This window comes from Crotalus tigris, unplaced genomic scaffold (genome assembly GCF_016545835.1).
Source record: "Crotalus tigris isolate CLP2741 ecotype Arizona unplaced genomic scaffold, ASM1654583v1 scf7180000017735.2152567, whole genome shotgun sequence".
NCBI classification, from domain to species: domain Eukaryota; kingdom Metazoa; phylum Chordata; class Lepidosauria; order Squamata; family Viperidae; genus Crotalus; species Crotalus tigris.
This window is the reverse complement of record NW_024096601.1, coordinates 232398-246697: the sequence shown is the minus strand read 5'-3', so window position 1 is coordinate 246697 and position 14300 is coordinate 232398. Positions and strand designations below refer to the sequence as shown.

Below are 14300 nucleotides of genomic sequence, written 5' to 3'. Positions count from 1 at the left end.
TGCATTTGAAAGCAGGAGAGAGATTTCCTGCCTAGAAGTCACATTTTTTAGCATCTGGTGCAGGGACCACGCCTGGCTTTGCTCTTAAGAAGTCTTCAGTTTTCATCTTCATATCTCAAGTTTAATGAACAAATAGAAAGCTTCCCCCCACCACCCCACCCAAAAAAAACCCCATTTTGCAGAACAAGAGAGAATTATCTATCATTAGAAGGCAACAATACTGGAACAGTTTCATTCCTTGGCCTCGCATTGCAAACTTCAGCCAACAGCTGAGCTTACCTAGTGGAGTTCGATCTTCTACTCACCACAGACATCCCGTTGACTTTTCTGTACCACATCCACTGTGGATGTGGGTAGCCAACAGACTTGCAATACATCAATGCCTCCTGCCCTTCGTTCTTGTTCTCACTTCGCTTATGCCCAGTAATATCGGGAGCCGCTAAGAGACACAAAAAAGGAAAAGGGAAAAAAAAAGAAAAGAAAAAGAGAACGGTCTATAATTCAGTCCATTTCCTCCATAGAACTGGCACAACCCTATATAATGAAATTCAAAATGGTCACCCGCTGTTCAAAACTCACGAAAGCACAGCGGTGGGCCTTTCGCTGACTTAATATATTCAGCTTTCCACTGGTTATTTATTTAGAGCGTCCTTCCATTTTACATTGAACGATTATGCAATGGAGAGTCTGCAGCGTATTCGTGTTCAATTCTGGATTTTGTTTTTTAATGTCTTGCCCCTCACTGAGTAAGCCATTAGTGTCTAGAAAAGTCTGGGGGAAAGCTTTCAGATGTGGAATTAGATTGTACTGAACAGCAGAACAGCGTGGAGCAATAAACTAAAGCCAGAAAAAAAATGCTCTCATTCTTAAAAGACAGATAATTCTATATCCTCTTCTGAGCAAAAAATCCTAAACAATTTAGGACTAGGCTGGAAGACATAGCATTTATTCCTACAGGAAAACACTTCGTCTTAGAGAAAGTTGCAGCAAGGATACTTTTTTTAGCAGCTTCAAAAGATCCGTTAGAACATCCGTTAGCTCATTAAGCAAAATGAAAGCCTACAGAAAGAAGGCACACTACTGAGGTTATCTAGCAAGAGTTTACATTTTCTATATTTGGTTTTGGCATTTTGGAGATAAACAATTTCTCAGAAGTTCCACTGTCTGAGGATGGGTGAGTGCTCATAATACGTAAAGACTGGAAGCACTAAATAAAAAAAAAATACAACAAAATGTTCCAGGAGGAATTGCAGAAGGAGAATTTTAGAAGCTAAGGCTTAAAAAGAGGAAGACAAAGGAAATGAATTAAAAATGATGGGTACCTTTCACTTCTATTGTAGCATTTGCTGTGGGGGAGCCAGCAAATACAAATACACACAAATATTCGCCTGAATCATCGGCTCTAGGCTTTGAGATTCTGCAAAGAAAAAGAAACATGGATCAGAAGAGCAGGTGACAAATTAGCCAGGTTTAGGAAGCCACAAATACTCAGTTGTTTTCTTTGCTGGAAAATTTCCACACCTATAAATGCAATGCTATATAAGAAATCCTGAAAAGAGCACTTTCCTTAATATTCTACAGAGCCAATGGGGATTCTAAATAGGACCTTCCTTCTTTAAAACTGAAGTTCTGAACTATTTTAAATTATGTTTTTTTTTTAAAAGAAAAAAGCTGTGTTAAAATAATCAAATTATCACATTTACTTTAAAGAGGACAATCAACCAGTGGAACAGAAGTTGCCTCCAGAAATCGTGGGCGCTCCATCACCGGAGATTTTTGAAGAAGAAACGAGACAGTCACTTGTCTGAGATGGTATAGATCCTCCTCCCCGAGCAGAGGGCTGGACTAGAAGACCTTCAAGGTCCCTTCCAGCTCTGTTCTATTCTAAAGTGAGTGTATCACTTTTTTCAACCTTCTGACGAGCTAAGTCCATGGGGGAGCCAGATTCACGTAACAACTGTGTTATTAACCTGTCAACTGCAGTGATTCACGTAAGAACTGTGGCACGAAAGGTCGTAAAATGGGGCAAAACTCGCTTAACAACTGTCTCACTTAACAACGGAAATTCTGGGCTCAGTTGTGGTCGTAAGTCAAGGACTACCTGCATTCTGCTGGTTAATGGACAAAGAAACAAACAACGCATGGCACCAAGCCTACCCCTTGACCAACAGCATTTGTAAAGTTTTGGATGTTATTTCTTTGTGCCATTCTACAGAAGACTGGAGGACTGGATGTGCACCGTATCTAAATCTCCTTAGCTAAAGCTGCTCGTTTTGATTATTAAGAGCTGTTCAGCTACCAACAGGCCACTCGGCCACTTCGGCAGAAGCGCCACTGAATTTTCAGAGATGAAATATTACTTTTCAGACTTACTTGTATTCTGTCATGTCTGAATTCTTTATGGTACTTGGCATCTCTTCTCCATTTTTTACCCAGTAGCTGTGAAGGAGGGGGCTGGGGCTAGTGGTGAGGTTGCACTGTAGTAGGATAGGAATTGCAGGGGAAGTAATGGTCACCTCGTTACTGGAATTGATCCGGGGCTCTAGAAGAAAGAGACATATTAAAAGAGCTGTCAGTTTTCACCCGACTCAAATGCCCTACATGGCACAATGAAAAGGCAGAGCAATTGGGAAGGAAACAAACTAGACATAGAAAACTAACTTTACTAGCTCAGATGGCATCAAGTCGTACAATGAACAGCTGACCAGCAGAGGGGGAAAAAAAAAACAAGGACTAGTCTACTGATACAAAAGGGCAAAAAGAAAGAAAGAAAGAAAGAAAGAAAGAAAGAAAGAAAGAAAGAAAGAAAGAATATATGTTGGTATTTTTTTGTTTTTAGCCTAACTAAGGGGAAATGAAAAATAAAATAGCACAAGAACATATAGCAAGCATGCAGTCTAATCCATTTTAAAAAAATAAAATCTTTGGGTGCTTTCACACATCGTTCTAGGTTGAAGGATCTTGCTGCAAGAGAAACACATCTAATAGAACATAAAATGCAATTTCTCTCCCCCCCCCAACTGGTGTTAGCAGGCCAGTCTTCTAAGAAGCTAGCAAAGAAAATCGTGCCATTACACCCTTCAGTGTCTCAATAATGGAAGACAATTTCAAATCACCAATTGCATAATGCAGATTTTAAACTATAATGAGATAGAAAACAAAGTTTATTTGGCTAGTACCCCAAAGTAGAGCTGGTACCATTTTGGAATCAGCAGCAACCATGATGTTTCGTAGCAAATCTACTCTTCCCATTTTCTATGGTACTGAGGACAACCTATGTAAGATGATGAGTAAGGAACACCCTCCCCCCTTCCCTTTCTCAGTTTGCCTTGCCCCACAGCGTTAACTTCTTAGAGCCCTGTTGTGTTCCTTGGGATCCCTTTTCTACCAACCCCTTTACCTAAAAAAAAAAAGAGAGAGAGAGAGAGAGAGAGAGAGAGAGGGAGAAAAAGTTGAAACCTTTCCCCCAATTAACGTAAGGATTTTCCTGTGATCAGATTACATAAAGTATTTGAAAGAGGAACTGCACAGAGTTAGCAAACCAAATTTACACGTTTCAGTCCTAGAGCAGCAAGGTCTTCTGCAAGGCTTGGGCAGAGGTGCCTGGCTTTTTACTTCGGATTATATGTACGGCCACTTGCCTTACTAGGTAGAAAGTGGTCACATTCCCAATGTATTGCTATCCCAACCCTTCAACTAAGGCAGGGTTCTCAACCTTTTTAATGCCGCGACCCCCAACCGGTCGTAAGTCAAGGACTACTCAACCGGTCATAAGTCAAGGACTGCTCAACTGGTGCAGCACCATTTGCAGAATGGGACTTTTGGCGGGCTCTGCAGGGCAGAGACAGCCTAGACAATTCCTATTGGCTTTTGAAAGCCAATAGAATTAGACTCTATTCAAGACAGTCTATTCTATTGGCTTTCAAAAGCCAATAGAATAAAAGGGAGTAGCAGAGCTAAGGAAAAGGGGGGGAAATGGCGGACTGTGTTGTTTGGCGACCCCCGTGAAATTGTCGTTCAACCCCAAATGGGGTCCTACCCACAGGTTGAGAACCACTGAACTAAGGAATGTGCCTTGTCTTGACCCAGTCCCACCCAAATCCCTCTGAAGCAAGAACATTTCACCGTGCAGGTCAAAATAAGGCTATGCACCTCTTTTATCCTTCCTTTATATTTACGCTGTGTTTTATACTTTAGACCTTTGGAATCCATCCAATCCAGCAGTATAATCTTTGTTCTGCAATTACATGTGTTCACGCACAGACTGCAGGATTAAACCAAGTACTGGTAGAGCAAAAATCCTTAAAACATCCTTAAAAAAAAAAAGACCCACTGCTAAGCATTTATTCCATGCCAGTGTCTCAGATGATGTAGTACAAAGCCATGCCACCCTATTTAAAAATAATTGCGTAAAGAAATAGTACAAGAATTTGAAAGACTTGTCATGATTTACTTCTGGCACAGAATGCGTTGCAAACACATTTGATTTTATGGGTGGTCCTGACACATATTATTTTCAGGAAGAGAAAAGAGTGGCAGGATAAACATGCTGGTTACTGTAATAGAGAACAGGAGAGATTTAGACACGTCTTGTTAGTAGCATATGACTGTACTAGCTATCTATATAACTAAATCCACAAAAGGGAAACCTGATTTTCAAGTTGCCCATGTGGAACACTTAATACTTAATGCATTTGCTCTCGCTGCAGCCTGAACACTAGGAAATCTCACGCTCAGTGGAAAACATTACTAGCTAGAGTTCCTCCCAAATTTATTTGGAAAGTTCCATTATTTTACCACTGATGAGTTAAAACATTTCTTCATAAACCCACCATACAGATTAAACAACATTAAATAAGTGCGCAAGAGGCACCTGATGAAAAGCAGCTACATGCAATATGAAATATGGCACTAATAATATTTTTCAAGAACACAAACAACTCCACCCAACATAGAAATTTATAAATCAGCCTTGTATTCTCTAATCTGATGCAAGAGCTATGCTGATTAGAAATTCTGAGGATTATAATCCAAATATATTTGAAGGGCATCAGTCTGGGTAAGACTGATATTATATTTTCCTACTGGTTGTTAAAATAAGAGTTAGAAACAAAGCAAAAGGAAGTAAATGGGAAAATACTACATAAGACTTTGGGAGCAGAGAGTATCTCCTAGAAATGGGTAATACAAGCAGTTGTAGTTTCAAGAATTCTGGGTTTCAAAAAATTATTCTTCTATATTATTAAAAAAATGCTTTCAGAATACTAATTTTTAGATTGCATGCTGTTTAATGCATTTTAGCAAAATGATAATATAAAACTGATACTAAGACAAGCATGCAACTACTACTGGAAAATCAAACTGACCATCCAGTATTTCTCTTAGTTATTAAAAATGTATCATAATGTTTGTATATAATGTACATGTCAGCATTACACATAACTGATTCTTGCTCTTTATAAAATAATCCTCTACTGTTAGCTGTTCTTACTGCCAATTTCTAACTAGAGACGTGTTAATTCATGAAAAAAAAAGTTTTGTATGCTTTCCCCATCAGTTGTAGTCATATACTACAGGAAGTTCTTTAAGTCTTCTATAATAGGAGCTTGTATGCTCTGCAAAGAAAGTAACATAGGCTTGCTTTCTATATCCTAATAAATGTATACTTTGTACTGTTCTGTTTACACAGAAAACATTTATGGTGCAGCACTATGATCAAAAATCCAGATTAAATTGCCAGATTTATTTTCATGGCATGGCCCAGGAGAAGGCTATAAGCCACAACAAATAAGAAAAAAAAAAAAACAATTTCCACCTGTTTTCTGAATATTTCACATTTACATGATTCCTTATATACTGTGTGGGCAATTTTTTCTCACACATCAGTCTCTGATACACTGTAACACTTTGATATACTGTAACACTCCATTTTGATACAGATACAGTACCAAAATACAATATATCCTACTCAATGTAACTATTTTTTTTATCTACATACCTATACAGAAGGTAAATTGCTACAAGAAAGTAATCTTTCTAAAAGCTTCTAAAAGTAATGCCTTACTTCTGAGATTATGCTTTTGATATGAATGCTGACATTACAGACCAGTGTTTATGATTGGTTTAACTTTAGCCAATCCATGAATCTGATGGAGCAACAGTTTACAAAAAGATATGATTTTAAACAAAACCTGCTTGCTGGAAAAGGTGCTGACAGACTCCCCCTGAACTTTTTAACCAATTAATAGTATTATAGTAAAAGAAAGCAGGGATTCATATCTCTGAGATGTCAAAAAAAAAAAAAAAAATCAAGGTTACTTCCATTATATTCTTGCCTGCTTTTTGAGATCAATGTAGAATTTCTCTTGTAAGCCTTGCCTTCAATGGAGATGGGCCTGGCACTCAAAAGAAAGAAAGAAAGAAAGAAAGAAAGAAAGAAAGAAAGAAAGAAAGAAAGAAAGAAAGAAAGAAAGAAAGAAAGATCCATTTCGGTATTAAACACCATGTTGTCAAATGTCCTACAAGCCTCATTCCCTAATAGGTTCTGCTGTTTTGTAGATCCTGGACTCTAAAAAAAAACTTTTAAAAATCTCAAAAAGGCAGATGCAGAGTCATCATATCTGCCTCAGAACTAGAAACTTCCAGATTTACCAGCATAAATGGTAAGACAGAAGGGTTTCTAACAGCAGCTCTAGGGGGGAACAATGAGGTTTGAAAATTATCTACATAATGGACACAAAATAAATCTGCAGGGCATTGACTATACCAATTGAATCTTCGACAGAAGGCAAAAAATAAAAAATAAAAAAATAAATTGGGACCCCTCTAGTCAAGCATTTGGGAAGTTTACAGTCCTCAATTAGAGGAAATAGTTTTCCTTCGTTTGTTGGCTTCCCAGGTTCCAATATTTAGGATAAATTTCCTATGAATCGGGAAGTAATCCATTTGCATTAGTAGATATTAATTGCCTAATCCCCCAAGAAGTTGTCCAATCTTTCCTAAAAGTGAAATTTACTGTATACCGAATATTCATTTTTATTTTAAGAATTTATATGCCACCTTTCAAAATAAAAATCCTATGACAGTACATATTAACTCTTTATTGCCGCTTGCTTCATAACGCAGTACAGTTCATTGGCCTGTTCTCTGTGCGATGGGGCCGTTAAGGACCCACCTCAGACATTTTAGAATGTAATCATGGTTTCTAAGGCATTTGATATAATCAATGGCTTAATAAAAAAAAGTTGGTTACAAGATCACCCATGCCGTTTAGCTTTGTACGTGAAGATACATAAGTGAGTGTTAAAGGAAGGGGATGAGAAAGAAAAGGCTTTTGACTGCCTCTTTTGTATTGTAGGTAACCAGTAGCTTCAGAGGCACCAAGGAAAGTACTATAAGCAGAGACTCAACATCTGGGAAGTTTCAGTATGTATTGTCTGTATAAAAAAACAACTTCTGACTAGCTTTAAAGGGAAAATCCAACATTTTTCAGATCATAAAAGATGCAGACAAGAGCCTATGGACTTAAAGCCACGACGAAAAGGAAGGCAACTCCATGATTTCCCAATAAATGAAATAAAAAAAAGAAAAGAAATGGTTAGGTTAAGAATTAACACAAAGTAGAAAAGGCACTCGTGGAGAAACTAGGAGAGCACAAAGCCTACTATAAAAAGTTGTTTTTTTTTCAAAAAGAAAAGAATGAAAGCAAAAGGAAACAAACATTCCAATACCATCTTGTTTTCAGAAGACCTAGAAGACAGTTTCACAGATTCTCCTCAATACTTCTGATCCTAGGAAGGAGGACACACATTAAGAAGGTGACAAAAACACAACTGACACGTCACAAATGAAGGAATCAACACACCTTCCCTCCCTCCCCTCCAACAAAGACAATCGGTGGGTGATACTAAGGGGTCACAAGAGAGAGGGTGAGGATCACTGGGAGTGCCTCTAGAGACTACAGCACTACTGCTCTGAGGAACTGAACTCACTCTGAAGGACGCTTATAGTAGCCTGGGCTCGTATCCACGTTATGGCAGGATTTTGCCTCAAGTCATTCCTTCTGGGATCGTTGCTCGCCCTGCACTCATATGTCCCAGAGTCTTCCAAGGTAAGACGAGTGATTCTCAGCACGCTCACGCCATTCACCCCGTAGGCCGTGTTAATGGTGACACGGCGCTTTCGAGCGCCATCCCACAGCTGTTTGAAAGATTCAGCCCGGTTGACTTCTGCGTACCACCACTGGATCTCTGGGGTGGGGTTCCCAACCACGTCACAATACAGTTCAAAGGCGTCCCCTGTGAGCTTAGTCTCTGACATAGGCGACTTGACAAACCCAGCTAGAAAGGAAAGGGGCAGCAAAAATGCCATGACGAATGAACAGGGGAAAAAAAACAACAACAGATCTTATAAAGAAAGCAAATGAAATTCCAGAAACACACAAAAAAAAAACCCAAAACAAAAAGAGAGACAAGCCCATCTACAACAGTGGTTATAGTGTGAGTTCAAAAGAAGAAAAGTGAGAGGGGGGAGACAAGCCATCAGATTTTACAGATTTATTTATAGTCTGCAACAGAAAGAGATCTATTTATTTTTCTCTTCGTTGCATCTAATAATAATAGCTCCAAGGGAGGAGGTAAAAACTGGGTTATCAGGAACTCCTTTTGTTTACACTTCAATAATTCTCCTTTATTATCTCCTTTGGATTTAACATTGGGATTAGAAAAAGCTCTCTATTATAACCAGTGCTTCACTAGGCTTGTGGTTTGATCTCCTCTTATTTCAAGCCCAGAGGGTGGTATGATAGTCAGATAAATTGTCCTAAACATCTTATAGCAACCAGCAGTTAAAGAATTCTTATGTTGCAATAGTCGCTGTATTACTGTAAACTTAGGCTGATTAAAAATAAATGGATCCACAAAGCTGCAAAAATTAGGCATACAATCATGCTACTGTTATAGTCACACACCAAATAATTATCCCGTGCCATGTAGATCTCTACTTCCCCCCTCCCAACCAATTCCTCAGAACTGAATCAGCATTTTCAGTTCCTTTAAATTAGTATCTTTTGAGCTCTGGAACCAAAATAGTGTAAGAGGGATATGTGGTTTTGCATAATGACTAAGAATTTGTTTGTTCTCAATCCCATGTCCAAGTACATGTGAGCTAGCTTTGTGCCCAAGGCAGGATGAGATTGGTTTCTAGCCTAATGCCTTAACCACTACATTTAACTGGCTCTCACTTCATCTAATTATCTAGATTACTAATTACCTAAAGTTATAAGATTACTTTTCTGTTAGTCAAACAATGCCTAACCTAGATTGCAAAATATTTCAAGATAACATAGAAGGTTACCTGCTTGTTTATATACTGAGTCACCTGGAGAGTTAGAGATAGCCATTTCCCTCATATTCCAATATGCATTCAACCATGAAGTAAGCCAACTAGTGTTGGAAGTCAATATGGTATAAATCAAGCCAAGGTAGAACTCAGTTTTTGCCTCCAATTTGACAAAGCACCTCAGTATGAGATCAGGAAGCATTCAAGTTTCAAATTTGGTGGCAAGAAAAGTATAAAAGATTTGCTGATTTAACTCTACACTGCTGATTATTTCTTAATAATGTAGCTGCTGCAAAGTTTCTGGTCTTCTAAATAGTGAAGAAGCTCTTAAAAAATTACAGTTAAAACTTTGGAACTACATTTTCAATCCTAATGTGGCAAAAACTCAATCAGTACAGCTAGCTATACATATATATGCATTGTGCTGTAACATTCTATAGCTGCCACATTTTTGCTTTCACAGTTCTGGAACCCCACCTAGGTATGAAACAGACTTCTGATAAAAACACAACTGAACAGAATGTCTGCAAACCTAGGTAAGTTTCTGACTATGGCTATAATCTTGACTAGTGCTATACCTATTTAATAATTTTGAATACCCTGGATATTTTGTACAATCAGCTTCAATTGGTTCCTTCACGATGGTGGCAAATAATTTCTACAAGCCGAAAGGCGTTCTGAAAAAAGCCTCTAACAACAATACAAATCCCAACATTATGCATCTTAAGGTAGTTTTGTCTGCAGGTTCTATGCAGCAAGTCATGGAATGGGCCATAATTATAATAAATTATTAATGGGCCCAAAAGGCATCACCTCACTAAAAGCTCTGCTGGATAATGATAATGTTGCAGAATCATAATACAGGCTTGTGCGTAGCTATACTCTCCTGCTGAGCTATTCTCCCTCTGTTCTGACAGTACTGCTAAAATATACATAGCCTTAATAAAACTACAAGCAGAATCCCTCCTTTGCTTTGTGCATCCTACACCAGTTAGCAAGAAGTGGAGTTGTTCAAAATGAGTTCTGCTTGAGTGATCTTTGTATTTTCAAGCTTTTGGGTTCCATCTAGGAGGCTAATCCTTTCATATGGTTTCACATGGAAGCCAAGAGCAATATATACATTTAGTGCTTATGAACAGGCACTAAATGTATATATTGAAATATAAGTCGTGTAATGAGTAGAATTTATATTTAACCACTGCTATCAAGACACTTTTGTGAAATGTGCATAATAAGTTGATGTTACTTAGCAAACTTCTTAATTTAAATGTATCTTTGCCCCAGACCACTTCAATTTTTATAGTAGCTACACTCAAGACAATAGATTTTAATTTTAATAGCAATCCTCTGTAGTACAATGACCAAAATGGAGATCTTTGTTCTTTTCAACATTAGCACTACCCACAGTAATATTTTCAAGGTCAAATAAATGCATGGAAAGAAAGGTTTTCAGTCTTGTCTCACTTTCATGATATAAGTAAATTACTATTCTGAAGATACCTGCTTATTATCATTAGCTTTTGCAGACTGTTTCATCCTATCAAAGCCAGTTATTGTCATATATTAGTAAAGAGTAAAAGTCTGAATATTTCTATTGTAAAGGATTTGAAACAATCCTTGTTTACACTGCCAAATGTAGGCAAACTAGATAAACCATCTTCTTGTATTGATCTGCCAGAAAGCTGGAATATATATCCAAAGTCTGTAAGTGATCTGTCACATAAAGTTGTTCAATGAATTTCTAGACCACAATTTTAAGATTTAACCACTTACTCTACAATTCTATTACTAATTTTGCCTTCATGCAGATTTGGCATGATAGCACACAATATAAACAGTCCAAACTGGTTCTTTGCAAGTACTGCAGGTTTACTCTTATTTGTAATTTCTTGGTTTCTAGTCAACTTGATTTAAAGCAGTTCATATTTTGATATCATTTTCCAAATTGCTACAATCACAGGAAAAAATGAAAGCCATACACAGCTCCCCCTTCAATTTCTTGTTTAAAATGAAGAATTCAGAAATCGACGTTCTATCATTTTCAGAACCGTCTTTCTGAAAATACTGGTCATGCTGGGAAGAAAGTAAAGGGAAAAAAACCCGTATAATTTTGGTATCAAAACAACAAATCAATTTTCTACTACAGCGTTCAATTGTGATATTGCTCCTAAGTGCTCATCTTTTGGTCTTTTACCTCAAAAATGCTTCCTGAATCTTCTTTCCTGTATTCATTTTATACTCTCTCTATTGACAATCATCACTCACTCGGATGCAAACTCATGTTTCTCACAGTTCTCTGGAGCAGAAAAGATTTTCCTATCAGAAGAACTCTCGTGTTGTGAAGGAGCACAAGGCATACAGATGTTCTATCTGATCGAACAGAATGCACCCATTATTCAAAAGAGCAGTGACACAGACTCCTTTAGGAATCCCGACAGTAACAAAGCATGCTATTGTCTTACAATGCAGACATCTCTAAACATTTTCATTGCCACGTTTCTTTGCTTTATACTTAAGCTATTCTTAGGCATTTTGGGGGGAAAAAAGCTTGGGAATGAACAGAAAGGCTGCAGAAAAGCTGTAACATACTCATTAAAATGGACCAATTTCCTCCTCATTAAACAACTGAAGATAGAAGGACTGACTGTCTGCCTGGAAAGGGACATAGGAGAATATATATATTTTCTCTTTTTAAACCTTTTGGTCCTCCATGAGCAGCACGGTTTCCTCCAAAAGGTTCAGCTGATAACTACTGTATATATTTTGTGTATTCTAGATTCTTGACCCTCTACTTCTGCTGTCCTTTCCTTGCTGCCACCCACCCATATTATTAAACCTCTTGCCAATTTAAATTAATTGTCTTCTTATTGCCCTAACTCATCTCTTAATACTGCCACAGATTTTTATCTATCTTTTATTGCCTTCCTTCCATCAGCTTCTAGGAACATGCTAAGCTAGATCAGCCATTTTAAGGTTAATAAGTCAGCCTTGTGGCAATGCAGAGATCTGGACCTAGCCTGCAGAGTTAACAGCCAATCTTGCACTTTTGGACCATGCTGGGACTTTGAGGGACTGCAGTTCTAACACATCTAGGACATACTGAGTTGGGAAACTGTTTTATGCATTGCCCTGTAGCAAATCTTAGCAAGTACATCCGATTTCCACATGCTTCCTGTATTTCAGTTCAAACATTGTGATCACCTCTACAGATAATTCAAGTAATGTTGTATTTTGATATTAAAGAGCTTACATACTGCATGTATAAATAGAGGGCAGTTTTCAATCAAATTTCAGACTATCACTAAAAGCAATATAGCAATACTGTTTCCTAATCCTATAGCAATAAATGCCATTGGGTTTTTGGTTATCAGGACTTATTGCCAATGATCCAAGAGCAGTTTCCCCAATAAAGCCAACTGATGTTAACAACAGTACTCGGCCCCTCTTCTTCATTCTTGCTTCTGTATTCCTCATCCCTTTCATCTTCTCCCAGCTAACAAGCAATGATGCAAACAATGAACTGGAGTACCTTAAAGGCAATTTACCCTTGCATCCATTTCCAATGCCTCTAGTCCCCAACCTCCTCCAACCTATTTTATCCGGGCCTGTTGTCACTACAATTCCCAGAATTCTTAGCTGTGCAGCCTGGAGATTTATTTATTTATTTATGAGACTTATATACCGCTTTAAGTGCAAGCACTCTCTAAGCGGTGTACACCAGTAAGCAATGTATATATATATATTTACATTGCCCCTAACAATCTGGGTCCTCATTTTACCTACCCCGGAAGGATGGAAGGCTGAGTCAACCTTGAGCCGGTGAGATTTGAACCGCTGACCTGGTGAACACAGTCAGCTAAAGTGGCCCGCAGTACTGCACTCTTAACTGCTGCGCCACCTCAGATTCTTGTGTCTGCACATCTGGAGGGCTTGGATTAGGGCAGGCTAATGTAGATAAATGCACACATCTGACCACATGGCCTGTAACCCACCCACCCACCCCCCAACCTGGCTACGCTTCAAGGGCATTACTTCTCCCCTGGTCCTTGCCCAAACCCTGAGCATCTTTGTCCATTTGACCCTTCTTTGCCTTTTGCTGCAACAGATCCACCCTGGGGGGGGGGAAGGGCAACCGGGATAACAAACTGGCCTTCCCTGGATAACCTCCCTGCAGCTTTTCCTGCCACTGCCTCCCTCCTGAGTTCTCTTTCCCTTTTCCAAACGTGGCTTGGGATGTCCTAGTGCAGTGTTTCCCAAGCTTGACCATTTTAAGGCATGAGGACTTCAACTCCCAGAATTCCACAGCCAGCAACGCTGGCTGTGGAATTCTGGGAGTTGAAGTCCACATGCCTTAAAATTGTCAAGTTTGGGAAACACTGTCCTAGTGGTCTCCCATCCAAGACCCAATCAGATGCGGCCTCGCTCAGCCCTGCCAGGGACGAGCCGAGCGGCAGAATTCCTTCGACCCTCCTGGCCCCGCCCCCTCCTGTCCCACCTGAGGCGCCCCGCCCTCCTCGGCCCCGCCCCCTGTCAATCGTCGCCTCAGATCGGCTCCTTGCCCCCTCCCGGCTTCCCCCGCCCGCCGAGGCCGCCTTCCCTCACCGTTCTGCGCGCCGACCGGCGTCGGCCAGAGGCTCCCCGCCGTGGCCAGGAGGAGCGAGAGGGCCGCGGGCAGGGAGGCCGGGCCCCGCAGCATCGTCCCGGTGAGTCCGCGAGCGGAGGAGGAGGAGGAGGAGGAAGGGCGGGCAGGGGGCGCGGGGGCGGCCGATGAGGGAGGAGAGGCGAGGGAAGGGGAGACGAGGAAGAGGAGGAGGAGGAAGGAGGATGAGGCGGGCGACAGAGGCTCGGGCGCCCTTCGGCGTCGCCTTCGCCTGCCTTCTCCCTCAGCGCGGCAAAGCGGCTCCTTCTGCGGCAGCGCCGGATGTCTCGCGAGAGCTCCGCTCTCACTTCTCGCGAGAGCC

At 40.0% G+C, this 14300-nt stretch overlaps 2 protein-coding genes and 1 long non-coding RNA gene across 4 annotated transcripts in view; 2 read left to right on the top strand and 1 right to left on the bottom strand.

The window, feature by feature from the left end:
- Positions 1-7985, top strand: part of LOC120306346 — a 25068-nt gene extending 17083 nt beyond the window's left edge. Inside the window, exon 3 of the long non-coding RNA XR_005556251.1 lies at positions 7358-7985. This is a non-coding gene — a long non-coding RNA (uncharacterized LOC120306346). The remainder of the gene's footprint in view (positions 1-7357) is intronic.
- Positions 1-14300, bottom strand: part of NPTN (neuroplastin) — a 27614-nt gene extending 13314 nt beyond the window's left edge. Inside the window, exons 1-5 of one of the 2 annotated variants that reach the window (XM_039339433.1) lie at positions 13942-14300; positions 7992-8339; positions 2374-2542; positions 1323-1417; positions 306-439 (exon numbers count right to left, since the gene is read on the bottom strand). In XM_039339433.1, the coding sequence (XP_039195367.1) occupies positions 306-439; positions 1323-1417; positions 2374-2542; positions 7992-8339; positions 13942-14035 (840 nt within the window). In that variant the 5' untranslated portion in view covers positions 14036-14300. The remainder of the gene's footprint in view (positions 1-305; positions 440-1322; positions 1418-2373; positions 2543-7991; positions 8340-13941) is intronic. The other variant, XM_039339431.1, reaches the window with a different exon arrangement.
- Positions 13913-14300, top strand: part of CD276 (CD276 molecule) — a 29227-nt gene continuing 28839 nt past the window's right edge. The window contains exon 1 of the mRNA XM_039339435.1: positions 13913-14042. The gene's annotated coding sequence lies outside the window, so the exon portion shown is untranslated. The remainder of the gene's footprint in view (positions 14043-14300) is intronic.